General features: G+C 47.3%; 1 protein-coding gene and 1 pseudogene across 3 annotated transcripts; one reads left to right on the forward strand and one right to left on the reverse strand.

Moving 5' to 3' along the window:
• Positions 1–912: 912 nt before the first annotated feature.
• Positions 913–27,554, reverse strand: PEX26 (peroxisomal biogenesis factor 26). 3 transcript variants are annotated; one of them, XM_033232999.1, is made up of 6 exons: positions 27,417–27,554; positions 26,860–27,170; positions 25,478–25,618; positions 20,921–21,216; positions 18,939–19,085; positions 913–1,997 (listed from the first exon to the last, which is right to left on the reverse strand). In XM_033232999.1, exons 1-6 carry the CDS (start codon positions 27,441–27,443, stop codon positions 1,933–1,935), a joined length of 987 nt encoding a protein of 328 aa, XP_033088890.1. In that variant the 5' UTR covers positions 27,444–27,554; the 3' UTR covers positions 913–1,932. The 3 variants fall into 3 exon arrangements, with proteins under 3 accessions (XP_033088890.1, XP_033088888.1, XP_033088889.1); XM_033232997.1 differs by lacking the exon at positions 913–1,997 and adding an exon at positions 15,078–15,567; XM_033232998.1 differs by lacking the exon at positions 913–1,997 and adding an exon at positions 15,326–15,535.
• On the forward strand, positions 23,752–24,101 carry LOC117096727 (annotated as a pseudogene).

The raw sequence follows: 27,554 nt of genomic DNA on the forward strand, positions 1-27,554 counted from the left end.
AGTATCTGTGTGCCTTTTAGTTGTTAGTGCTGTGAAGGCAAAAATGCTCTCTACATCGGAGTTCATTCCTGTTGTATGGGGTACCAGTGAGTGTAGGCCACCTGCTGGAAATAGACTAAAAGCTATCCTCTTCTTCCAGCACATTAACTGTGTTTGTGCATGTTTGCCGAAAATCCTTTCCATATACATCAGTTTGTTCTGTTCTCTGGGACAGGTCGGGACTCTGCAAGTTCTTCTTCCTGTCAAAATCTTTCCACCGAGATGGTGTTCCACTCATCATCTCAGCCTGCGTAGGAAGTAGTAAATACCTTTGCTGGTCGTCTACCTGCTTTGGTTTAATACCATTGGTAGAATATTACTGACCAGAAAATATGTACACCACATCTCTAGAAAGAAGAAAAAACATAGCAGTTTAATTCCCAATGTGTACCTTTGATTTTTTAAGTAAAAGTAAGAATCTGTACTGACTTTTCACTTGGTTATTCTGGTTTTAAAGTTGGAGCCACAAGCTATGTGTTTTTCTATAATGGTATGTTGCTTACTAAATACTTTTGGACCATGAGGTATATTTGAGGTAAATGAGGTACACTTGAGGTATTTTGCAAGAACCATCTTTTTGTTTTCAAGTTAGAAAGAGCTGGCCGGGCATGGTGGCTCACGCCTGTAATCCCAGCACTTTGGGAGGCCGAGGCGGGTGGATCACGAGGTCAGGAGATAGAGACCATCCTGGCCAACATGGTGAAACCCCATCTCTACTAAAAATACAAAAAATTAGCCGGGCGTGGTGGCGGGCACCTGTAGTCCCAGCTACTCGGAGGCTGAGGGAGGAGAATGACATGAACCCCGGAGGCAGAGCTTGCAGTGAGCCGAGATCGCACCACTGCACTCCAGTCTGGGAGACACAGTGAGACTCCGTCTCAAAAAAAAAAGAGAGGGTGATCTCATCACTGCTGCTCTGGTTCGGGTTTTGACATAGGTCATTGCGCAGCTACTGGGAGCCTTGGAAGGTGGCCACATTCTTTTCTTGATCCTGGGCATCAGGGAAGCGTCCATACAGGTGGTCATACTTAGGCTGTGTCTTGAAGTATGAGTAAGAGATCACTTTCTGCAGCAGTGCTCCCGCCTCCAATGAGGGTGCCACATGCTCCTCCTCGCTACTCTCCACCAAGCAGTTGAGGGCAAAGGGCCAAAGGAAGGTCAAAAGGTCAAAATCAGCATGAGTCTTCTCATGCACTCATAGCTTTTTCACATAGGTCAGTTTCAGTCCTTCAACCTCAGTGGGGTTTTTGACTGGGACTGTTATCTAGGGTGTTACTCAAGCCAGCTGCCTGTCTTGAGGTTTCTGAATCTCCCAGGATCAAAGCTAGTCTTGGCTGTAGGAACCAACTGAAAGAGATGTCCTTTACCTAAAAACTACATGTGAAAATCAATCCCTAGTTCTATATTTGAATCTTTGGGTCAAAAGGTCTTCTGTTGATCCTGATATAGTCCCACTGTTTCTAGAAGTCTCTTTAAAGCATTATTTTTGGAAAAATACTTTTATAGATGAACCCTCAGCCTAACCTAGTGATATGATGTTGAGAATTCCATGACTATCTGCTTAAAGATCAGAGTATCTGTGTGCCTTTTAGTTGTTAGTGCTGTGAAGGCAAAAATGCTCTCTACATCGGAGTTCATTCCTGTTGTATGGGGTACCAGTGAGTGTAGGCCACCTGCTGGAAATAGACTAAAAGCTATCCTCTTCTTCCAGCACATTAACTGTGTTTGTGCATGTTTGCCGAAAATCCTTTCCATATACATCAGTTTGTTCTGTTCTCTGGGACAGGTCGGGACTCTGCAAGTTCTTCTTCCTGTCAAAATCTTTCCACCGAGATGGTGTTCCACTCATCATCTCAGCCTGCGTAGGAAGTAGTAAATACCTTTGCTGGTCGTCTACCTGCTTTGGTTTAATACCATTGGTAGAATATTACTGACCAGAAAATATGTACACCACATCTCTAGAAAGAAGAAAAAACATAGCAGTTTAATTCCCAATGTGTACCTTTGATTTTTTAAGTAAAAGTAAGAATCTGTACTGACTTTTCACTTGGTTATTCTGGTTTTAAAGTTGGAGCCACAAGCTATGTGTTTTTCTATAATGGTATGTTGCTTACTAAATACTTTTGGACCATGAGGTATATTTGAGGTAAATGAGGTACACTTGAGGTATTTTGCAAGAACCATCTTTTTGTTTTCAAGTTAGAAAGAGCTGGCCGGGCATGGTGGCTCACGCCTGTAATCCCAGCACTTTGGGAGGCTGAGGAGAGCAGATCACCTGAGATCAGGAGTTTGAGACCAGCCTGGCCAAAATAGTGAAATCCTGTCTCTACTAAAAATCCAAAATTAGCTGGGCGTGGTAGCACATGCCTGTCATACTGGCTACTCAGGAGGCTCAGGCAAGAGAATTGCTTGAACCCGGGAGGCGGAGCTCACAGTGAGCCAAGATTGCACCATTGCACTCCAGCCTGGGCAACAAGATTGAACTCCATCTCAAAAATAATAATAATAATAATAATAAATAGAGCTGAAATGGTCAACATAGAAATAAGAAGGAACACTGCATGGTTACTAACATGGATTAGTGGATTGAACTTTGGCCCCCCAAAGATATGTTTGCCTAAAATCTCAGAATGTGACATTATTTGGAATAATGTAATTATAGATTACATTATAGATGTATAATGATATATATATAATATAATTATAGAAGGTAATAATTACATTATTCCAAATAATTGAGAACCTCAAGACATAACTGAGGACCTCAAGATGAGATCATCCTAGATTAGGGTGGGTCCTAAAGTCAATGACATGCATCCTTGGCAGAGAAGACACAGAGGTACAGAAGACGGTCAAGCAAAGATTGAGGCAGGGATTGGAGTGATGCTGTCGCAGGCCAGGGAACACCTAGAGCCAGCAGAAGCTGGAAGAAACAAGGAAAGAATCTTGCCTACAGCCTTCAGAGGCAGAGGCCTTGCTGACTTCTGGCCTTCAGAGCCGTGAGAGAATAAATTTCTGTGGTTTTAAGCCATACATTTGTGGCAATTTGTTAAGAGCAGTCCTAGGAAACAAATGCATATAGTAAGGAAGTGATAACGTTGGAAGCTGAATAGGTAATAAGATTAAATGAAAAAGAATGCCAAACTCAAAGTGGTAGATATATGCTTACAATAAGCACATATGAATGTATTTTGAAGGGAAGATATAGACTTTTATTTTCATGGCGTGTTTTTAGTAAGGTTGCTTGAATGAATAGAAAGCATTTCATGTATACTATAAGTAGCATGGACTGTTACAGAAACCCGAAAAGAAGTCCAGTCAGCCCATCTGGCAGCAGAGCCATACTAGGACCCAGGCGATTTTTCACTTTGGCCAATTCGATTTTTTGGTTTTGACTCCAGCAATATGCACTCACAAATCCATTTTTTTTTTTTTTTTTGATACGGAGTCTTGCTCTGTCACCCGGGATGGAGTGCAGTGGCCGGATCTCAGCTCACTGCAAGCTCCGCCTCCCGGGTTTACGCCATTCTCCTGCCTCAGCCTCCCGTGTAGCTGGGACTACAGGCGCCCACCACCTCGCCCAGCTAGTTTTTTGTATTTTTTAGTAGAGACGGGGTTTCACCGTATTAGCCAGGATGGTCTCGATCTCCTGACCTCGTGATCCGCCCGTCTCGGCCTCCCAAAGTGCTGGGATTACAAGTTTGAGCCACCGTGCCCGGCCACAAATCCATTTTTTTAATTCAAGTACCCACCCAAATCCTACCCACCTGCACCTTTTTCCCTGGGCTGGACTCTTGCCTGTCCTTCAGAGCAGATTCACACCTTCCGGTCCACGAATCCCCAGCCTTTGTCTTCAGTTACACAGAACATTCCCTCACAAACTCTACTACCTTTCCACTCACCAGCCCCCACCTTCCTCTTCCTACAAATCGTCACTAAAAGGTAAGGCCGACACCATGTCAGTTTTTGGTCTGGTACCTGATTATTTTAGACAGCCCAGAGAAAGGGTTGATTTGCAGTTGCCTCTATAATTGTATGCACAGTTCTCTATCAGACCATTTAAATCTAACTTAATCCAACTAAATGTGCCTATATGCAGACATCAATATCTATTTAACCTATTTCATGCATCTATTTTAAATAGTTTTAATCTATTTTATCTTTATTATGCAGTATTTTCATTACTCCATTGCATATGTATACATATATTTTATATATATGTGTATATGTATACATACACACATACACATATGTGTATCACTTAATACTTTTCTAAGTTTTTCTTATAGACTTTTACTCATTTTACACAATAATATTATAAAGAAAATGAGGGAGGTAATTTTTTTCTTTTTCTTTTTCTTTTTTTTTTTTTGAGACGGAGTCTCACTCTGTCTCCCAGACTGGAGTGCAGTGGCAGGATCTCAGCTCACTGCAACCTCTGCCTCCCGGGTTCCAGAGATTCTCTTGCCTCAGCCTCCTCCTGAATAGCTGGGATTACCGGTGTGTACCACCACACCCAGCTAATTTTTGTATTTTTAGTAGAGGTGGGGTTTCATCATATTAGCCAGGCTGGTCTCGGCCTCCCAAAGTGCTGGAATTACAGGCATGAGCCACTGCACCCAGCCAAGGAAGGTAATTTCTGTCCCCATCTTGGAGGTGAGAAAAATTGGACCCAAGAAGATTAAATGATTTATACAATGTTACAGGGCAAATTAGTAACAAAGCCAGAACCAAAACCAGTCCGATCCTATACCCAGGAAGCCATATATTTATACTTTTTTATGTGTGTATGTGTGGGACAGAGTCTCACTCTGTCACCCAGGCTGGAGTGCAGTGGCTCGATCTCAGCTCACTGCAAGCTGTGCTTCCTGGGTTCGAGCAATTTTTGTGCCTCAGCCTCCCAAGTAGCTGGGATTATAGGTGCATGCCACCACACCCAGCTAATTTTTAGATTTTTTTTTTTTTGAGACAGAGTCTCACTCTGTCACCCAGGCTGGAGTGCTGTGGCACAATCTCAGCTCACTGCAAGCTCCACCTCCCAGATTCACGCCATTCTCCTGCCTCAGCCTCCTGAATAGCAGGGACTGCAGGCACCCACCACCATGCCTGGCTAATTTTTTTGTATTTTTTTTTTAGCAGAGATGGGGTTTCACCATGTTAGCCAGGATGGTCTCAATCTCCTGACCTCATGATCAGCCTGCCTCAGCCTCCCAAAGTGCTGGGATTACAGACGTGAGCCACCGTGCCCGGCCAATTTTTAGATTTTTTGAAGAGATAGGGTTTCATCATGTTGGCCAGGCTGGTCTCAAACTCCTGGCCTCATGATCCACCTGCCTTGGCCTCATGATCCACCTTCCTTGGTCACTCAAAGTGGTGGGATTATGGGCGTGGGCCACTGCACCTGGTCTCTAGAAGGCTATATTATAATTACATTAATTACATATTGTCCTTTATTATCATCAAAATCATGCCACCTCTCTGAAAAATAAAAAAATCATCTGGGCGTGGTGGCTCATGCCTATAATCCCAGCACTTTGGGAGGTCAAGATGGGAGGATCACTTGAGGCAAGTTCAACACCAGCCTGGTCAGTGTAGTAAGACCCCATCTCTATCTCTCTCTCTCTCTCTCTCTCCTCTCTCTCTCTCTCTCTCTCTCTCTCTCTATATATATATATATATATATATATCTATATCTATATATATATATATATTTTTTTTTTTTTTTTTTTTTGAGACGGAGTCTCGCTCTGTCGCCCAGGCTGGAGTGCAGTGGCGCGATCTCGGCTCACTGCAAGCTCCGCCTCCCGGGTTCCGGCCATTCTCCCGCCTAAGCCTCCGAGTAGCTGGGACTACAGGCGCCCACCACTGCGCCCGGCTAGTTTTTTTTTTTTTGTATTTTTAGTAGAGACGGGGTTTCACCGTGTTAGCCAGGAGGGTCTGGATCTCCTGACCTCCCGCCTGGGTGATCCACCCGCCTCGGCCTCCCAAAGTGCTGGGATTACAGGCTTGAGCCACCGCGCCCGGCCTATATTTTTTATAAGAAAAAAAAGTGAGGAATAAAACAAAGTACATAATATACTACTTTTTTTTTTTATAAAAAAGAAGAAACTAGGATCTATATCCATACTGATTTTGCATTGGTGGAAAAAACTCTGGAAGAATAAATTTAAAACTCATGACCATGGCAGGGCACGGTGGCTCACGCCTGTAACCCCAGCACTTTGGGAGGCCAAGGCAGGCGGATCATGAGGTCAGGAAATTGAGACCATCCTGGCTAACACGGTGAAACCCCATCTCAACTAAAAATACAAAAAATTAGCCGGGCCTGGTGGCAGGTGCCTGTAGTCCCAGCTACTCATGAGGCTGAGGCAGGAGAATGGCGAGAACCCAGGAAGCGGAGCTTGCAGCAAGCCGAGATCATGCCATTGCACTCCACCCTGGGCAACAGAACGAGACTCCGTCTCAAAAAAAAAAACCAAAAAACAAAAACAAAACAAAACAAAACAAAAAACAAACTAAGGCTGCAGCTGTCACTGGGGTGGGTGAACTTACTAAACGAAGCGATGGGAGGTGCTACGGTTTGGCTCTGTGTCCCCACTCAAATTTCATCTCCAATTATAATCCCTACATGTCGGAGGAGGGACCTGGTGGAGGTGATTGGATCATGGGAACAGTTTCTCTCATGTTTTTCTTGTGATAGTGAGTGAGTTCTCACAAGTTCTGATGGTTTTAAAGTGTGGCATCCCCCCCTCACTCTCTCTCTCCTACCACCATGTAAAATGTGCCTTGCTTCCCCTTTGCCTTCCACTATGATCGCTTGTTTCCTGAGGCCTCACAGCCATGCAGAACTGTCAGTTAAACCTCCTTTCTTCAACAATGACCCAGTCTCGGGTACTTCTCTAAAGCAGTGTGAAAATGAACTAATATGGTTTTCACATTAGACTTTTCAAGCCTTTTTACAAACCCTATGAATGTATTGCATATTTAGAAAATGAAACATGGTCTTAAATGAACATATAAAAAGGCTTAGCACTTCTTTAAGAAATCAGAGCCATTTGCAAAGCCTATCTCCTAGGCTGAGAACAGGAATCAGAAGCTCTGTCTTTTCTGTGGTGTGATGTTCACAAGATCCTAAGTTCTACCACTCCAACTCTCCCCTCCTTATCTCACTGAATTAACAGCAACAATAATAACTAGCACCTGCTCACTATATGCTATGCACCTTTTCAATGTTTTACATGGATTAGCACCAGTTAATCCTCACAACAAACCTATGAAGTAACTGAGGCACAGGAAAGATTATTTGAAGGTCAAAGCAGGTGAGTCAAGATACAAACTCGGGCTGGGTGTGGTGGCTCACGCCTATAATCCCAACACTTTGGGAGGCTGAGGAACACAGAACACTTGAGGTTAAGAGTTTGAGACCAGCCTGGCCAACATGGTAAAACCTTGTCTCTACTGAAAATTCAAAAATCAGCCAGGCGTGGTGGTGTGTGCCTGTAGTTCCAGCTACTTGGGAGGCTGAGGCAGGAGAATCGCTTGAACCTGGGAGGGGGATGTCGCAGTGATTCAAGATGGCACCACTGCACTCTAGCCTGGGCGACAGAGTGAGATTCTGTTTCCAAAAAAAAAAAAAAAGATACAAACTTGGGCATTATGGGCCCGGGACCCAGCCTCTTAACCACAATCCCACAATGTCTCTCATGTATGCAGCAAAATTACTCCATTGGGGTTAGGCCTCGTTTCTAAAAAAAATAAAATAAAATAAAATAAATTTTAAAAGCTTTACAAAATGATGTTTCCTGGGATGATCAACAGAGCACATCTTTTAGCCATTGTCTTTAGCACCTCTGAAAACGGGCACTTGTCTCTATGGAGACCATGAAATCCACAAACAGGACAGAACACGAACAAGTACTAAAAGGGGAGTAGGAAGCATTCCCGGAATGTTCCAGAGCAGGGGGTGCCTGCTGGACGGAGGATGTCAGAGCCCACAGAGGGACTGGGAATGGGTAGGATGTCTCTGGTGGGGTGACCAAAAACTTTCACCAGCTCCCCAGCTTTCCAGAGGAAGCAGCCCATTCTTTGGGACCCCACTAAGTCCACTGGTAACCAAGAGCATGGCTTATCTGTGAGTCATCCGATGAAACGACCAACTTGTATTTATACCCACACAGGAGGATGCCCGCCAGGCTCTGTCGTCGCTGGTACATCTGAGAAGGAATACCTCCTGCTCTTTCTCTGGAGGGAGCTGGGCAACGATACTACTAAACAGATGCCAAAGCACCGAGCCCTCGCCTGCCCCACCTCCACCCTTCAGCCCTGGTGCTGGTCTTACTGCTCACCAACTTTTGCTGCTTCTATTTCTTCCCTCCCTAATTCCTAAGGCCAAAATCCAAGTTCATTCAACAAATCTTTATTACTTGGCCTCTTACATGGATGGCCTCATTCCAGGTGCTATGAGGGAGATAAGAACAGAAATCCTGTACCCGTATGCCTAGGTTCAAATCCCAGCTCTACCATTTAAAAGCTGTGGGCCACTGGGCACATTAGCCCCTCTGAGTCTGCTTTGCTGTCTCTAAAAATGGTAATATCTACCTCACTGGCTTCAACCCGGGAGGCGGAGGTTGCAGTGAGCCGAGATCGCACCACTGCACTCCAGCCCAGGTGACAAGAGCAAGATTCCGTCAGAAAGAAAGAGAGAAAAAACGAGAGAGAGAGAAGAAAGAAAGGAAGGAAGGAAGAAGGAAGGAAGGAAGGAAGGAAGGAAGGAAGGAGGAAGGAAGGAAGGAGGAAGGGAGGAAGGGAGGAGGGAGGAAGGGAGGAAGGGAGGAAGGGAGGGAGGGAGGGAGGGAGGGAGGCCAAAGGAAAAAGATAAACTAGCTATGGAGACAGAAAAGGGGCAGTCAGTGGGGTCAGAGCCAAGGCAAGAAGCCAAAGCAGGGATGGCGCTCTACTACAATTGGAAAATAAGCCTGTGACATAAAAGTATGCATGCATTTTTCTGATGGCAAGAACCTGTAGGTTACATTCTAAGGACCATACAAATCGGTTTTCCACCTAAGAAACCTCTCCATATAAATTACGTTGAGGTCGTCGTTAAAGAGACTTTTTTTCTGGCTCGGTGGCTCACGCCTATAATCCCAGCACTGTGCGAGGCCGAGGCAGGGGATCACGAGGTCAGGAGATCGAGACCATCCTGGCTAACACGGTGAAACCCTTTCTCTACTAAAAATACAAAAAATTAGCCAGGCGAAGTGGTGGGCCCCTGTAGTCCCAGCTACTTGGGAGGCTGAGGCAGGAGAATGGCTTGAACCTGGGAGGCAGAGGTTGCAGTGAGCTGAGATCTGGCCACTGCACTCCAGCCTGGGCGATAGAGCGAGACTCCATTAAAAAAAAAAAAAAAAAAAAAGAGGCTTTCTTCTGGCCGGGCGCGGTGGCTCACGCCTGTAATCCCAGCACTGTAGGAGGCCGAGGCGGGCGGATCACGAGGTCAGGAGATCCAGACCATCCTGGCTAACACTGTGAAACCCCGTCTCTACTAAAAAATACAAAAAATTAGCCGGGCGTGGTGGCGGGCACCTGTAGTCCCAGCTACTCTGGAGGCTGAGGCAGGAGAATGGCGTGAACCCGGGAGGCGGAGCTTGCAGTGAGCTGAGATCGCGCCACTGCACTCCAGCCTGGAAGACAGAGCAAGACTCCGAAAAAAAAAAAAGAGACATTTTTCTGAGTTGACACACTTCTACAAAAGTGCTTTCATTTCTTCACCAAGTCTCTGCTATTATCTGACACCTGTCCGTCCCACCTTGGATAGTACAAAAGTGACAAGAGGATGTTGAAAGTTTCAAAGGGGCTGTTGGAAAATATGAGCTGGGAAACATGCAGAGCTCAATATGAACTCGGGTCAGTATTAAAATTAGAAGTAGGTCACAGAACCTCAACCCTGCGTATTTGGATCCAGCCCTTGGTGAGTGGGCCTTGGACTGTGTACCTCACAATCCCATCTTTACCTGCGGTTGTCCAGCCAACATGGCCCCTTCCCGCCAGTCCTTTCCTAACCACCGCCGCTCTCTCTAGTGGAGCCATGCTGGCTGCACACTGCCATTTTCCACAGGTTCTCAAGTGCCTGGGCTGCCAAGAGGGTTGGGTGTTTACATTTATTTTTAATAGAAATGGGGTCTCAACCGGGGCATCTCTTTTCTTCATACTGCAATGTTGCTGGATACATGATCAGACACCAGACGGTTGGGCATTCTTGCAATACCTTAACAATACTGAAATCTGCAGCATGGTACTAAGGAAGTTAAAGTTTGAATGTAACCACTTTATTTAAAAGTTTTTTTCGAGACGGAGTCTCGCTCTGTCGCACAGGCTGGAGTGCAGTGGCGCGATGTCGGCTCACTGCAAGCTCCGCCTCCCGGGTTCACACCATTCTCCTGCCTCAGCCTCCCGAGTAGCTGGGATTGCCCGGCTTTTTTTGTATTTTGTTTAGTAGAGACGGGTTTTCACAATGTTAGCCAAGATGATCTGATTTCCTGACCTCGTGATCCGCCCACCTCGGCCTCCCAAAGTGCTAGGATTACAGGCGTGAGCCACCGCGCCTGGTCAGGTTTTTTTCTTTAAATGAAATGGGGTTGAAATGAACATGATTTTGTTGACCATGTTTGTGAATTATAGATGCAACATGCATTGGTAGACTCGTGTGATGGTCTTTTGTGATGTTTAATTTTCACATATCCCCATCTCTGTATGTATCTGCATAGACAAAGAAAAAACAAACTCCTGCTTTGCTTTTCTTGAAGGGTTTCCAGGACTGCACGACCGCTCCTGAGCTCTAAGTATATGTATCCTTTGCTTGTATTTTGTATTAAAAAAGTAAAATAACCCTTTATTGTTGAGCATGTTGGCATTGTCCCCTTTTTTTCTCTTTTTGGGACATATGAAGCAAGTTATTCTTTTTCTGTGTCTTTTTTTCTTTTGTAAACGTTTTGTTTAAAAATGGCTTCATAAAAGGGCTTTTATAACACCCCCTCACAAAAAAAAAGAAATGGGGTCTCATTAGGTTGCCCAGGTTAGCTTTGAACTCCTAGACTCAAGCAATCCTCCCACTCTGGCCTCCCAAAGCGCTGGGATTATAAGTGTGAGCCACCATGGCAAGCTGGATGTTTGAAAAAAAAAAAAAAGTCTCTGAAGCAGGAGTTGCAGGAAAAATGAATTAATTAATTAGGGAAAAAAAGCTGAAAGAAAATCAACCAGTATTAACAGTAATTATTTCTGAGTGGTGGGTCCTGTATTTCCTTCTATGCAATTAATATTTTCTAAAATATACATGATTGCTTTAAGACAAGAAAAATACTTGCTGTTTTATCAAGAGGCCTAGAGGTGGCAAACAATGTCTGGACCCCTACACTACGGCAGGAGGAATGCAGAGGCTGGGGGAGGGGGAGGACGTGACAGGCTGCTAGGCACTGTGCCCACTGTCTGTCCTGTAGCTTCCTACCAGCCCAAAACACTGACGTTTCCAAAGGCAGCGAGACAAAAGGGCCAGACATTTTTCTGGTTAACACTCCACGTATTCAGTTCCCAAAGGTGCCAGGCCAGGGCGGTGAAGGAGACCTTGGTCAGGCCACAGCTGGGCTGCCTGACTAGGCCAGAGAGTAAATCAGTAGAATTCCCACAGGCCCCATCTGTGGCTGCGAGGTCAAAGTCCATCAGCCCCACGGCTTTTCCGTGCTGGGAGGGAGGAAAGCAGATGACGGCACAGTGAGGTGCCCTACTCGGTTCATGTCATGACTTTCTCTTTCTGACAGTTCCTTGGGCTGCTTTCAGTGGATGGCAGAGGACACCCAAGTGCCATTCTAGATTTAGAAAGAAACTGAACGTCCAGAGTGTGAAATGGCCTGTTCTCATCTCCCCTCTGCGGCAGTGGTGGTTGCCAGCCTGGTTTGCGTTTGCCCAAAAGTAACAGTAAAGAGCTCTGACCACTACTGTTCACCCTAAATGTGGGACTGCTGTGCTTGTAGGCTTTGGAAAGAATGGAGGGGTTTCTACACATTAAAAAGGAAAAGGACACCAGGTCTGTGCTCTGTGACCCCATCACACAACAGAACGACACACAGCTATGAAGAATGAGGCTGCTCCACATATGCTGGGACTGAGAAAGGTTTTTGTGTTTTGTTTTGTTTCTGAGACCAAGTTTCACTCTTTGTTGCCCAGGCTGGAGTGCACTCACTGCAATCCCTGCCTCCCGGGTTCAAGCGATTCTCCTGCCTCAGCCTCCTGAATAGCTGGGATTACAGGTGCCCACCACCGTGCCTGGTTAATTTTTTTACATTTTTAGTAGAGACGGGGTTTCACCATGTTGGCCATGCTGATCATGAACTCCTGACCTCAGGTGATCCACCCACCTCGGCCTCCGAAAGTGCTGGGATTACAGGTGTGAGCCACTGCGCCCAGCCGAGACAGTTAAAAACAAAAAAAATGTGGCACAGTGTGTGTAGTGTATGTGACTACTATCATTAGTGTATGAGAAAGAAAAGCTTACTATCAGAGACTGTATCTGGAGGGATAAACAGACTGGCAGGGGTTGCCTCTGGGCACGAAACTGGGGAATAGACAGTGGGAGTAGAAAGAGATTTTATTAGCTGGGTGTGGCAGCGCACACTTGTAGGCCCAGCTACTCCAGAGGCTGAGGGGGAGAATTGCTCCAGCCCAGGAGTTCGGGTTAAGCCTGGGCAACATAGCAAGACTAAAAAAAAAAGACTTTCTTTTCCATGAATACCCTTTGGTAACTTACTTTTGAATTCCATATTTTTTAATGGTCTGTGGTCTACATACACTCATGTGCAAACACACATGCAGAAGAACAGGGATCACCTGCACGAAGCTATGAGCCATTTCCTCATCCCTTCTAGCCCTTCTAGAGGCAAAGCCTCCACCCCCCGCCCCCAGACACTATCTGTCCTGCTTGCACCCACCTCCACCCCAGGCTGGCCATCAGTAGCCTGTTTCCTCTCCATTGCACCCCCCTCCCAAGCCTCCCCTCCAACCACAGAAGAGGATTACTGGTTCCTGCTTTCCTTAGCACCCCTAAATGTAAAGGTATCTGTTCTATGCTGCATGCTTCAGAACCCTGCAGAAACAATCAACATGTCCACTGTTAATACGCAGATTACCCCTCTTGGATGCATCTGCAATGAGCACTCCCCAACTTCGAAGGGGAAACAAAGAAGTTCACAATTACAAGACCATGGGCTCACTACCACAGAAGGGACATGAAACAGGGCTCAGGACGCGGGGGGGTGCGGCGGGGGGGCATGGAAAGAATTCTTTGAGTAAGCCTGGAAGGTGCAGGGGCTCACCAGGCCGAGAGCAGGTGCTAGGCCTTCAGCAGGACAGTGTGAGCCAAGGCACACAGGCCCAAGGGGAGCGTGCTGTAGCTGTGATGATGCACAGCTGGAAGGCCCTGGGTATAATGAACTGGGGCCCCACATGAAAGGGGAGGTGTTAGCCAAAACCAGCACACAGAGGCCTTCAATTCCATGAAGAATTTAGATGTTACCCTGTGAGCCATGGGAAGCCATTGAAGCATTTTATCTAGGGTAGTAAGTGGGCCCAGATTTTCATTTTAAGAAATCATTCTATAGAAGGAATCTCAAACCTCACCTGACTGCCCTTCTCCCCCCAGGGTTCTAAGCTCTACTTAAAAGCCCATATAAAAAAGCATAGATTTGCTTCCTACAGACTTGAACCATGCCCTAGAGATTTAATTCTAAGGGGCCTGTGACATTTACCTACTTTACCCATTTTTCTAAAGAAAAGTTGTTGACTGGCAACCCCCGAAAATGTACCAAGGAAAAGCTAGCAAGCACCTTCTGTATTTTTGGCATCAACACCAACCAAGGACACGGTGCAGGGCAGCCTGCTTGGCCTCTGGGTACAGAAAGGCCAGCCCCTGCAGAAAGCCCTTCTTCATCCTGACAGCACAGCAGTACTCTATGCTTCCTTGCACAGAAACTCCGAAGATGCTTGTGGCTGGTAAGAAAACAACACTGAAACATTTGAGCTCCTCATATGCTAAGGCCTCGGTGCCACCTCCCTAAGGTTTTATTGTTCACTGCCTTCAAAACCCATGTCTCTCCTCTGCCCCACCCCCACATCCCTTCCAGCTCACCTGATTACTCAGTTCCATTTTCAGCTCAGCAGTCTCTAAGGCTGGCCTACTTTTCAAGGCCACACGAGCAGAAAAATTTGGGCATTACACAAACAACAGAACATAACTAGGACAATGGGACACAGAAAGGGAAGAACCTGCAATGGTGTGTACCAAGGAGGCAAGGATACAAGCAGAACCTGGTGAAATAGCCAATGGACAATTTGCAGGGCGGGAGGGAGGGGCTGGCGGGGAAAGAGTGGGCAGAGGCACTGCGCGTAACAGAGCAAGGCTTGGCCAGGACAACCTGGAAAATTGAGCTGAAGACCAAGAGGCACCAGGCAAGATCACTTTACCCAGTGATAAGAGTTGTAAGGCTCACTTGGTTTTCAGTAGTCAATAGGGTGGTTCTGAAAACCACGCCCCAGTCTGAACGGTAAGAAGGCTCCCACAGCTTCAAGCGCATGGCAAGACCATGGGAACAGCATCTTGATACAGAATTAGATTGGCTCTGGGGAGCACAGCGCAGGCAAGAGGCCCTTTCAGATCGCACTCTAGCTAATTAAGGTACTGTCCTGTGCGGCATGTTTTTTTGTTTTGAGAGAGTGCAGTGGCACAATCTCGGCTCACTGCAACCTTTGCCTCCCTGGCTCAAGTGATTCTCGTGCCTCAGCCTCCTGAGTAGCTGGGACTACAGGCATGCACCACACCTGGCTAATTTTTGTATTTTTAGTAGAGGTGGGGTTTCACCATGTTGGCCAGGCCGGTTTTGAACTCCTGGCCTCAAGTGATCCACCCGCCTAACCCTCCCAAACTGCTGGGATTACAGGCATGAGTCACCATGCCCAGCAAAGAAGTATGTTTCTCAAGAAGCGAAAGGCCAAGGGTCACTCCACCAGGCTTTTTCTGAACTTCCAGCTCCCTTAACATCCTGACCTGAAGAACCAACCCCTTGCCTTTGCTGAGAAGATGGAATGTTTCATGGACATAGTCCCTGTCCCCAAACCCCTCCTTTTCAAGGGGCCACTGGTCATCTGGGGCACTGTTCTGGAGGTGCTGTGCCTGCTGGTCCCGCTTTGTTTCCACATCATCTACCACGAACAGCCGAAGTGGGGTGCAAAGGAGAGCGCACCCAGGCAGCAAGACACAGTGCACTCCACGAGATTAGGCTGGTCCCACTTCCCCAGGGGCGCCTGTGGATGTGTTGCTCTGTCACTCTGCTTCTGTTGCCGCAGACATGAGGAGCAGAGAGGCTGTGGTGCGCAGGGACCCTCAGTCACGGATGCGGAGCTGGTAGAGGCGAGAAGATGCAGCCTTCCGGATCCAGCGGAAGAGCTGGGCCAGCTTGTAGAGGAAGGGCAGGGAGGAAGGGGAAGCTGCAGGGCAGAGGGAGACTACTGTGAACGTCCTGCCCCTCTCGCCTGTCACTCTGCCATCTCCCAGCCTGGGAGACCCCACCAACAATTACACGTAGTTATTTTGCTTTGTTTTTTTAGAGGCAGGGTCTCGCTCTGCCGTCTAGGCTGGAGTACAGCACAGTCCGTGTTCGGCTCACTGCAGCCTCAATCTCCTGGGCTCAAGTGATCTTCCCGCCTCAGCCTGCAGGTGCAGTTTCTCCTCCCCTCAGCATCATCACTCCAATGAGTCGGGCCTGCTGCTGAGGGTCAGGGCCACTGGGCCAGGCCCTTCTGAAGCAGCCTTGGAAAGAGCAGGCTTAAATGTCCTCATGCCATCCCCACTAGGAGACTAGGGTTTACGAGACTAAAGGGCTTACAGCAACCATAAAGAATCATAAAGAATTTCTAAATCTGTATCAGTCAGGAGGTGGCCAGGGATGAACGCTGATGATACTGAGCATTCCGAGAGCTAACTCGTGACTTCTTTGTAAAGCAAACAAAGCCGTCCATGGGGGATCCCTGCTCAGTGTTCAGCAGACAGGTTAGAAGGACACTTCTGAGCTATGTGAAGGAAAGCTCACTGGCTGGGCATGGTGGCTCATGCCTATAATCCCAGCACTGTGGGAGGCTGAGGTGGGAGGATCACTTAAGGCCAGAAGTTGGAGACCAGTCTGGCAAACATGGCGAAACCCCATCTCAACTAAAAATATAATGTAGCTGGGCATGGTGGTATGTGCCTGTAATCTCAGCTACTTGGGAGACTGAGGCAGGAGAATCGCTTGAACCTAGGAGGTGGAGGTTGCAGTGTGCCACTACAACCTGGGCAACATTCCAGCCTGGGCAACACAACAAGACTCTGTCTCAGAAATAAAAATTAAAAATTAGGCCGGGCGCGGTGGCTCATGCCTGTAATCCCAGCACTTTGGGAGGCTGAGGCGGGCGGATCACGAGGTCAGGAGTTTGAGACTATCCTGGCTAACACGGAGAAACCCCGTCTCTACTAAAAGTACAAAAAGTTAGCCGGGCGTGGTGGTGGGCACCTGTAGTCCCAGCTACTCGGGAGGCTGAGGCAGGAGAATGGCGTGAAGCCAGGAGGCAGAGCTTGCAGTGAGCCGAGATAGCGCCACTGCACTCCAGCCTGGGCGACAGAGCAAGACTCTGCCTCTAAAAAAAAAACAAAAAAAATTAGCAGGGCGTGGTGGCGGGCGCCTGTAGTCCCAGTTACTTGGGAGGCAGAGGAGAGAAGATCGCTTGAGCCTAGGAGGCAGAGGTTGCAATGAGCCAAGATCACGCTGGTGCACTCCAGCCTGGGCAACAGAGAAAGACCCTGTCTCAAAAAAATAAATAAATAAATAAAATTAAATTTAAATTAAAATAAATAAATAAATAAATTTTTTTTTTAAAAAAAAGCTCACTGAATAAGAGAAAGAGAAATAGGGAAATAGGGAGAATCTAAAGACTAAGTTAATAAATGGCAGTTCTCAAAACAGACGAACCATTTGAAGGGTTTCTGATTTCCTCTTACATTTTGAAACTTAATCATATTCTAAGTCTAAATTCATGAGAAGAGTAGAGATTAGAACATAACTCACGGCCGGGCGCGGTGGCTCAAGCCTGTAATCCCAGCACTTTGGGAGGCCGAGACGGGCGGATCACGAGGTCAGGAGATCGAGACCATCCTGGCGAACACGGTGAAACCCCGTCTCTACTAAAAATACAAAAACTAGCCGGGCGAGGTGGCGGGCGCCTGTAGTCCCAGCTACTCGGGAGGCTGAGGCAGGAGAATGGCGTAAACCCAGGAGGCGGAGCTTGCAGTGAGCTGAGATCCGGCCACTGCACTCCAGTCCGGGCGACAGAGCGAGACTCCGCCTCAAAAAAAAAAAAAAAAAGAACATAACTCACATTGAGTAACACAAAAAACCTAAAAGAGCGAGTGCCTAAGTTTGGCCTCATGCACCTGAGGGGTCAATCCTCAGGAAATCACCAGGGTTGTTCCCAAATATCACTTAGGGAGCTCATTCCTTCTTCACAGCCAGGCAGAAAACAGAACCACCACCCAAATGTTCAAAAACAGGGATTGTTAAATTACTTAGGGGCATTCCTGGGAACTGGAATATTTAGCCATTTAAGGCCATGCTTGAAAGCATATGTATGACATGTAACTGCCTACAATCTCTATATCCACAGAAACAGACTGAAAGCATAGCAGAGTAGCAGATTTCTGTGCCTTTCTTTATACTTTTCTCTATTTTCCACTTTTTTTTTCTTTTTTGAGACAGAGTTTCGTCCTGTCACCTAGGCTGGAGGGCAACGGCGCAATCTCGGCTCACTGCAACCTCCGCCTCCCAGGTTCAAGCAATGCTCCCTGCCTCAGCCTCCCTAGTTGCTGGGATTACAGGCACACACCACCACAACCCAGCTAATTTTTGTATTTTTAGTAGAGATGAGGTTTAACCATGTTGGCCAGGCTGGTCTCGAACTCCTGACCTCAGGTGATCCAACCGCCTCGGCCTCCTAAAGTGCTGGGATTATAGGCATGAGCCACCATGTCCAGCCTATTTTCCACGTTTTCTAAAAGGTATGAGTTTTTCATTTACAACTTGTTTCGAATTAACACTTCATTAGACATTAATACTTGAATTAACACTTTTGTAGACATTCTGATGAGGGAAAGTTTATTTATTTATTTTTTTGAGACAGAGTCTTGCTCTGTCGCCCAGGCTGGAGTGCAGCAGCGCGATCTTGGCTCACTGCAATCTCTGCCTCCTGGGTTCAAGCTACTGCAATCTCTGCCTCCTGGGTTCAAGCTACTCTCCTGCCTCAACCTCCCAGTTAGCTGGGACTATAGGCACGTGCCACTACACCTGGCTAATTTTTTTTGTACCTTTAGTAGAGACGGGATTTTACAATGTTGGCCACACGGTCTCTATCTCCTGACCTTGTGATCTGCCTGCCTCGGCCTCCCAAAGAGCTGGGATTACAGGTGTGAGCCACCGCTCCTGGCCGAGGGGAAGTTTTCATAAATTCTGAGGTTCTGGTCAGAGGTCAGCCCTAGAAAAAGTGGAGGGCTGTGATTCAGTCCATGTTCAGGAGTCAGCAGGGCCAAGTGGACTTTCTCTCGGCTGTTCTCATGGACTCCAGGACTGGCCTCTCCTTCTGGGTGGGGCTGACTCATGCCCCAGTCCAGCAATTCCTCCTTGTGGAACAGACTCGGGGGGAAATGCCATAGGAGAGACCCCCATCCCCAGTAGGACTCTGACAGGAGTACTGACAAATACCCACTCCCACAGGCCCAGCACTGATAACAACCCCTTCCCAGGAAGGAGGGGGGAAGAGTCTCCACCACTTACCTGGATCAAACCTCACCACCAGGAGACAGAGGATCAAGGCAGCCAGGAGGCTCTTTTTGAAGGGCAGAGAAAAGAAGTGGCTCACTGCAGAGTCCCAAAGCTGGCGAACCAACATCGGTAGTGACAGGAACTTGTGGGAGACAGAGCCTGGCCAGGGAGACAGAGTACAGCTTCAGGGGAGTCACGGGAATCAGATTCCCTGACCTCAACCTCTGCGCTTGCTTCTAAGAGCTGAGCAGGCTGGGCGCGGTGGCTCACGCCTGTAATCCCAGCACTCTGGGAGGCGAGGCCAAGGCGGGCGGATCAACAGAGGTCAGGAGTTCAAGACCAGCCTAGCTAACATGGCGAAACCCTGTTTCTACTAAAAATTCAAAAAATTAGCCGGGCATGGCCACGTGCGCCTGTAGTCCCAGGTACTTGGGAGGCTGAGGCACAAGAATCACTTGAACCTGGGAGGTAGAGGCTGCAGTAAGCCAAGATCGTGCCATTGCACTCCAACTTGAGCAACAAGAGTGAAACTGTCTCAAAAAAAAAAAAAAAATGCTGGCATGGTGGCTCACACCAGTAATCCCAGCACTTTTGGGAGGCCGAGGCAGGTGGATCACGAGGTTGGATCATGAGGTCAGGAGATCGAGACCATCCTGGCTAACACAGTGAAACCCAGTCTCTACTAAAAATACAAAAAATTAGCCAGGCGCGGTGGCGGGCGCCTGTAGTCCCAGCTACTCGGGAAGCTGAGGCAGAAGAAGCATTTGAACTGGGAGGCGGAGGTTGCAGTGAGCACAGTGAGCCGAGATCGTGCTACTGCACTCCAGCCTGGGCGACAGAGCGAGACTCCCGTCTCAAAAAAAAAAAACAAAAAAAGCTGAGCAGAAGGGTACTAAGTATTAGCTAAAGCCTTCGGACCTTAACTGCAGATACTCTTGCAACTCTCATGAATATAAATGATTTTCCTCATGTTTATTACTTATTTTGACTCTATATTATTTACTATATTGAATGAATCTTTGTAAAAGTTTTTTAAAACCTTTCAGAACGGCCGGGTGTGATGGCTCAGTGCCCGTAATCCCAGCACTTTGGGAGGCTGAGACGGCCAGATCACGAGGTCAGGAAATTGAGACCATCCTGGCTAACACAGTGAAACCCCGTCTCTACTAAAAATACAAAAAATTAGCCGGGGCTGGGCACAGTGGCTCATGGCTGTAATTCCAGCACTTTGGGAGGCTGAGGCGGGTGGATCACGAGATCAGGGGATCGAGACCATCTTGGCTAATGTGGTGAAACCTCGTCTCTACTAAAAATACAAAAATTTAGCCAGGCATGGTGGCGGCTGCCTGTAGTCCCAGCTACTCAGGAGGCTGAGGCAGGAGAATGGCATGAGCCCAGGAGGCGAAGTGTGCAGTGAGCGGAGATCGCGCCACTGCACTCCAGCCTGGGCGACAGAGCGAGACTCCGTCTCAAAACAAAACAAAACAAAAAAAAGAGACGGTGACTTTCTGTCCATGGAAGTATTCACAACTAGACTAGATCATTACTCACGGAAAAGGGCGGAAAAGATTCAGGGACCAGGGAAAGGGTCTGCAAATTAGTTTCTTATATTCCTTTGGCTATCCCAGCAGATCTCAGCTGTGTCTGTATTGGGGCCAGCATTTAAAGGAGGAAGGACATCCCACCCAGACCAGTATGGTGGAAGCAAGAGACCTCGTCAGAGGACTCCAGCGGAAAAATGACTTTCAAAAGACAAGTCAAGGTCCCAAAACCCAGCAACACCTTCCCATGTGGAGATTCTCCTTCCACTGCCAACTTCAGAGGGTCTGGGCTTCACTTTGTTAAGCAACTCAACAGGGCTCCTATTCTGTGATTCAAGAGTTATGTATACAAAGAACTGCTCCTAAGCTCCCAGGAGTTTCACGATGGTCCCTGAAGTACAGTGCAAGGCCACAAATCCACTTTACAGAGGTCACAGAGGGATCATGTCCTACCTTCCTGGTTTGGCTTCTGGGCCTCCTCAGAGCCTGAGTGTTCCTGTTTCTGCTGCTGCCTCGCTGTGTGAATGGCCTGAAGTGCATCCAGTCGCCGCTCCTCACCAAAAGCTGCAGAGCCCACCACTAGCTCCTCAGCCTCCGACAAGCAGCCCAGAGGCAGCAGCACCCGCTGCACATGAAATTCTGCCAAGGCTCCATATTCTGGAAGGTCTTGGTTGGCTGGGTCTTGGAGCCAGGCACCCACCACATCCAGCACAGCTCTAGGCTCTTGCATTTTGCTGTATAAAAGAATGCTGCAGTCCCCAAAAAACCCGATCCCAACAAAATTAGAGTCAGTGCTGAATGACTGGTTCATTTCTCATGACCACTATGCTTCTCCTATCCAACCCCTCCTCACTGTGCCTCCAGCCCTTTCCGATGAAATGTTGATGCTAATGGGAACTTGCCATGACGCACCCATCACTAACAGCATACTCAATGGGAAGCTGAAAGCCTTTCCTCTAAGATCAGGAGCAAGACAAAGATGGCTACTTTGACCGGTTTTTTATTCAACATAGTAGTGGAGGTCATAGCCAGAGCAATCAGGCAACAGAAAGAAATAAAAGGTATCCAAATTGGAAAGGAGGAAGTAAAATTATCCCTGTCTGCAGATAATAAGATCTTATATAGGGAAAACCCTAAAGACTCCACCAAAAGAGAGAACTAATAAACGGACTCAGTAAAGTTGTGGGATACAAAAATCAATGTACAAAAAAACAGCATTTATATACCACTGGAAAAGAGACCAAGAAAACAATTCCATTTACAATAGCTACCAAAAAAAAAATACCTAGGAATACATTAAACCAAGGTGGTAAAAGATCTCTACACTGAAAACTATAAAACCTGATGAAAGAAGTTGAAGGGGACACAAAAAAAAATGGAACGATATCCTGTGTTCATTCACAAATTGGAAGAATATTATTAAAATACCCAAAGCAATCTACAGATTTAATGCAATCTCTATCAAAACACCAATGGCATTCTTCACAGAAATAGAAAAAACAATCCTGGTCAGGCACGGTGGCTCACACCTGTAATCCCAGCACTTTGGGGGGCCGAGGCAGGCAGATCATGGGGTCAGGAGATCGAGACCATTGTGGCTAACACGGTGAAACCCTGTCTCTACTAAAAATACAAAAAAATTAGCCGGGCGTGGTGACGGGCACCTGTAGTCCCAGCTACTCGGGAGGCTGAGGCAGGAGAATGGTGTGAACCCGGGAGGCAGAGCTTGCAGTGAACCGAGATCACACCACTGCAGTCCAGCCTGAGTGACACAGCAAGACTCTGTCTCACAAAAAAAAAAAAAAAAAGAGAAAGAAACAAAAATCCTGAAATTCATATGGAACCACAAAAGACTCCAAATGGCTAAAGCAGTTGTGGGCAAAAAGAACAAAGCTGGAGGTATCATATTACCTGACTTCAAACTATACTACACAAAGCTTTAATAGTAACCACAACAGCATGGTTCTACTCTCATGGTATGGCATAAAGACAGACAAAATAGAACAGAACAGAGAGCCCAGAAATAAATTCAGGCACCTACAGCCAACTGATTTTCAACAAAGATGCCAAGCACACACACAGGGGGAAAGACCGTCTCTTCAATAAATGGTGCTGGGAAAATCGGATATCCTTATGCAGGAGACCAGACCCCTACCTTTCCCCACACACAAAAATTAACTCAAAATGGATTCAAGACTGAAGTGTAAAATCCGAAACTATGAAACTACTAGAAGAAAGCAAAGGAGAGATGCCTCACAACCCTGGGCTGAGCAAGGGTTTTTTAAAGTAAGACCTTAAAAGCCCTGGTAACAAAAGCAAAAATGGACAAATGAAATTACATCAAACTAAAAACTTCTGCATAGCAAAGGAAGCAATTAAGAGTGAAGAAACAACCTACACAATGGGAGAAAATATTTGCAAACTATCCATCTGACAAAGAGTTAATATCCAGAATATATCAGGAACTTAACAGCATGGAAAAAAAAAAAAAAAAAAACGGATTCAAAAGGGAAAAAGACCTCAATAGACATTTCTCATTTCTCAGAAGAAGATGTACCATGGCCAACAGGTATCTGAAAAAATGTTCAACACCACTAATCACCAGGGAAATGCCAATCAAAACCACACTGAGACACCACCTCGCTTCAGGTAGAACAGCTCTTATCAAAAAGGCAAAAGAAAATCAGTGTTGGTGAGGATGCAGATGTGGAGAAAGGGAGCACTTACACACTGCTGGTGGGACTGTAAATTGGTATAGCCATTATGGAAACCAGAATGCAGGTTCCTTTAAAAAATTCAAAATAGGAAAGACGGCACTTTCTTTTGTAAGTGGTGGCAAGTGCTGAGAGAATGCCATGAAGGCCTTGGGCACACTGCAAGAGTATCTGCCGCCTGCCCACCCCCAAATGCTGCCCTTTTACTGCCAGCAAATCTCTGCACCTAAGCAAGTTGTTGCCAAGTCCCGCTTCTGGTACTTTGTATCTCAACTAAAGAAGATGAAGTCTTGGCTGGTGGGATTACACCACGCCTGTAATCCCAGCACTTTGGGAGGCCAAGGTGGGCGGATCATGAGGTAGGGAGTTCGAGACCAGCCTGACCAACATAGTGAAACCCTGTCTCTACTAAAAATACAAAAAATTATCCAGGCATGGTGGCGGGCACCTGTAATCCCAGCTACTAGGGAGGCTAAGGCAGGAGAATCGCTTGAACCCAGGAGGCAGAGGTTGCAGTGAGCCGCAGCCTGGGCAACAGTGCAAGACTCCGTCTCAAAACAAAAAAAGAAGATGAAGTCTTCAGGGGCAAGTGTCTACTGGGCAGGTGTTCCAAAAATCCCCCTGCAAGTGAAGAACTTTGGCATTTGGCTACACTATGACGCTTACTGCAGCATCCACAATATGAATGCAGAATAGTGGGACCTGACCACCCAGTGCTACCAAGATGGGCACCCAGCACCGTGACCAGGGCCTACACCATCCAGATCATGAAAGTGGAGGAGATTGCAGCCAGCAAGTGCCCCCAGCCGACAGTCAAGCAGTTCCACAATTCCAAGATCAAGTTCCTGCTGCCCTACCAGGTCCTGTGTCTTCAGCACAAGCCACACTTCAACACCAAGAGTCCCAACACCTTCTTCTAGGTACAGGGAACTCTCACCGAGTGTCATCAAAATAAACTCAAGAATGGCCAGGTGAAAAAAATAAAAATAGAACTACCGCATGACCTAGCAATCCATTATCTCTCATGTTTAATGCAGCACTGTTCACAATGGCCAAGATATGGAATCAGTCTAAGTGTCCAACAATAGATGAATGGATAAAGAAAGTGTGTGTGTGTGTGTGTGTGTGTGTGTGTGTGTGTGTGTGTAATGGAATGCTATACAGCCATGAAAAAGAATGAAATCTTTTCATTTATGACAACACAGGTGGACCTGGGGGACATCAGGTTAAGTGAAATAAGTGAAATAAGCAAGGCAGAGAAAGATAAATACTACATGATTTCACTCATGTGAATCTTTAAAAAAAAAAAGTTGATATCATAGAAGCAGAGAGTAGAACAGTGGTTACCAGAGACTGGGAAAGGAAGGAAGAAAAGGAAGACAGAAAGAGGTTCGTCAATGGGTACAAAGTTACGATGGGTTAGGAGGAATAAGATGTGGTGTTCTATTGCATAGTACGGTGGTTATGGTTAACAGTAAGGTATTGCATATTACAAAATAGCTGGAAAAGAGGCTTTTGAATGTTCTGATCACAAACAAATGATAAATGCATAAGGTGATGGATATGCCAATTACCCTGATTGGATCATTATACAACATATACACAGCATATATTGAAATGTCAAACTTACCCCATAAATATGTACAATTACAAGTGTCCATTTTAAAAACTTTGCTTTTTTTGGCCGGGTATGGTGGCTCACGCCTGTAATCCCAGCACTTTGGGAGGCCAAGGAGATTGAGAACATCCTGGCTAATACGGTGAAACCCCGTCTCTACTAAAAATACAAAAAAATTAGCCGGGCATGGTGGCAGGCACCTGTAGTCCCAGCTACTTGGGAGGCTGAGGCAGGAAAATGGCATGAACCCAGGAAGCTGAGCTTGCAGTGAGCTGAGATCACGCCATTGCACTCCAGCCTGGGTGACACAGGGAGACACCATCTCAAAAAAACAAAAACAAAACAAAACAAAACAAAAAACTTCTTTTTTAAGCATTAGAAATTCCCAGGATGTAGCAAGCTGCTCTTTCAGCTGTGTCCACTCGGTCATCCCATGTCACTCCTATTCCCTGTCCCCTCCCTTCTTTATATCTATTCTACTCCTAAATTCCTCCTCCCTTATCCTTTATTGCTATGTATGGAAGTCTAGGAAAAAAAAAGAAGTGAAGGGAAAGAATTAGATGTGGAGGGCAATAGTAGGGAAGGGGGAAAGACTAGGTATTAGTCCCTGATGGAGGAGAGGAGATGAAAATCCTCTTGTTTCTGAAACGATCTGATGAGTCAGCAAAGACGACTCACCACAGCTCCAGGACTTTGGGGGGTAGCTTTTCAGGGACCTGGTAATACTGAAGGACCCAGGAGAGGACTTCTTGCCACCGATCCATTTCTGCCAGGGCCTGGACCCCCACAACACACAGGGAGCACTTCACCTCCAAGGAGCTGTCAGCAAAAAAACCAATTTCAGTTAGAAGTGGTTCCCCTCCATTTCCATGCCCACCTCCACCTTGGGACTGTTCCTCTCCAGCTCCCAACTCAGCAGCCATCATCTCTCTCATCACTGTTAGTACTCAGATGGGCTGCCCTTTCCCCCAGGAACTAAAAGTTCCTGTAAACCTCTTAAGAGGCAAGTCAGTTGTTGCTCAACGTTCATCTTTTTATCCAGGTGAAATCAGATTTAAATGAAGAGGAATGGTAATCCTGAGGGGGAAATAACACGCATCACCGGTGTGTGGGAGAAAAAAGAGCTGGAACTAAGTTTGCTCAGTGAACAAATGGGCTTGGAGCAAGGTTTCTGGCTGAACGGAGGTATAGCAACTCCACAGCTGGCTAAAAGGCACCACCTAGTAAAGTTCCTCCAGACACTGAGAAGCAAAGCCTTCTGCATTCACAGAAATGAGCTTCCACCCAGTACCCTAAAACACAGCCAGGGCTCTCCAGATCATCCTTCTCTGAGGTCAGCTTTCGCTATTCTACCTAACACCTCCCTAGAGTGGCCTAACCCAACTTTACAATGCAAAGAAATGACGCTCTCACCTGCCAGACAAGGCTGGTGGCATTAGAAAGAGCAATGCAAGCCCAAGGTTTTTTTTCTCCGGATTCTTTTCTTTTTCTTCTTTGTGCTAGAGAAGAGGGCTCATTATGTTACCCAGGCTGGTCTCGAACTCCTGGGTTCAAGCAATCCTCCTGCCTCGGCCCCCCAAAGTGCTGGGATTACAGGCGTAAGCCCCCCGCGCGCCCGGCCCTGAATTAATTCTTTAATCCAGTCCTCCAACTGGACCAGAACACTACTCCTGCCATGACCTCCATTCCCCACCATCCGCAACGTCAGGAATAAACAACCTTGGGCGGGGCGGGGCGGAGGTACCTGGGAGAGGACTTTTACCACCTGCTTACTGACAGAACTTAGCACTTAATACACATTCAGCCTTCGCATCATGCCATTCTACCCTGGAACAAGGAGCAAATAATTGGCTGTGGGTTCGCCACTAAGCTCTTGTTATACGACTTCCCTCCTCTGTAGAATGGGCACACGATGAGCAACCACCCTCTCGGAGACAAACCACTGATGAAAGCGAGGTGTAAAGCTCCTTGTGGACAATCTGGGAATGACAACTCCTGAGACCTTGAGCCCCACCACAAGAGCACCCGGAAATCGGTTCATTTCCGAGCCCAACACGTACGTGCCCGCGGGTTCCTCTGGCAGGGTGTGGTTGGCCAGACTCTGCCAGGCCCGCTCGCAGGTCTCCAGCGCCGCCCGGAAGTCTAGGTGCACCACCAGGAGGTCGGCCGCCTCCTCCAGAAGGTCCACGGCCGGCGCCCGGGCCGGGGCGGCGCGCACCGGCTCGCTGCTGCGCAGAGGTCCCCCAAGCCCCCTGAAGGGGGCTGCAGAGGTCGAGCAGTCACTCTTCATAACGAGTCCGGGCCCAAGGCCCAGGTCCTCAGACGTCGGAGTGACCGCCTCCCCAAAGGTTCCGGGATATCCCGAGTTGGCCTGGGCGAAAAGGGAGAGTCCTCATCTCTTTGCCCACACCCCTTCCCGAGGTCGATTCCCCGAGAAGGAAAAGGAAGGGGCCTGAGGCAAAGGCAGGGCTCGGCTGGAGGCTGGGGAAGCAGTTTACATGTCGGATTTGCAGGATTCTTGCATCCTTGGAATACCTGGCCCTAGCGTCTCCGGTCCCGCGACACGTGCAGGAACTGCCTCAGCTCCGGGCGCCTGTTTACGATCAAAGACTCTCACCTCGCCTCCCGGCAGGGGCGCGGACATCTTTGCGCTCGTCCCGCCCCACAGCCGCACGGCGTCCCAGCGGCGCGGGGTACTCTAGGAGTTGTAGTTCCTCAGCTCCCGGCCCATCGCCTTCTGTAACGGGAACAAGCT

The sequence above is a fragment of the Trachypithecus francoisi genome, unplaced genomic scaffold, assembly GCF_009764315.1.
Source record: "Trachypithecus francoisi isolate TF-2019V2 unplaced genomic scaffold, Tfra_2.0 Lachesis_group14, whole genome shotgun sequence".
Taxonomy (NCBI): Eukaryota; Metazoa; Chordata; class Mammalia; order Primates; family Cercopithecidae; genus Trachypithecus; species Trachypithecus francoisi.

Excerpts from the sequence above, each read along its gene's own strand:
- PEX26 (XM_033232997.1), bottom strand. The coding sequence starts at position 27,443 with ATGTCCGCGCCCCTGCCGGGAGGCGAG. Across the intron at positions 19,086-20,920 it reads CCAGAAGCCAAACCAGGAAG|GCTCTGTCTCCCACAAGTTC; the intron begins GTAGGACATGAT and ends CTCCCTGGCCAG. Across the intron at positions 15,568-18,938 it reads GGTGGTGAGGTTTGATCCAG|CTTCCCCTTCCTCCCTGCCC; the intron begins GTAAGTGGTGGA and ends TCTGCCCTGCAG.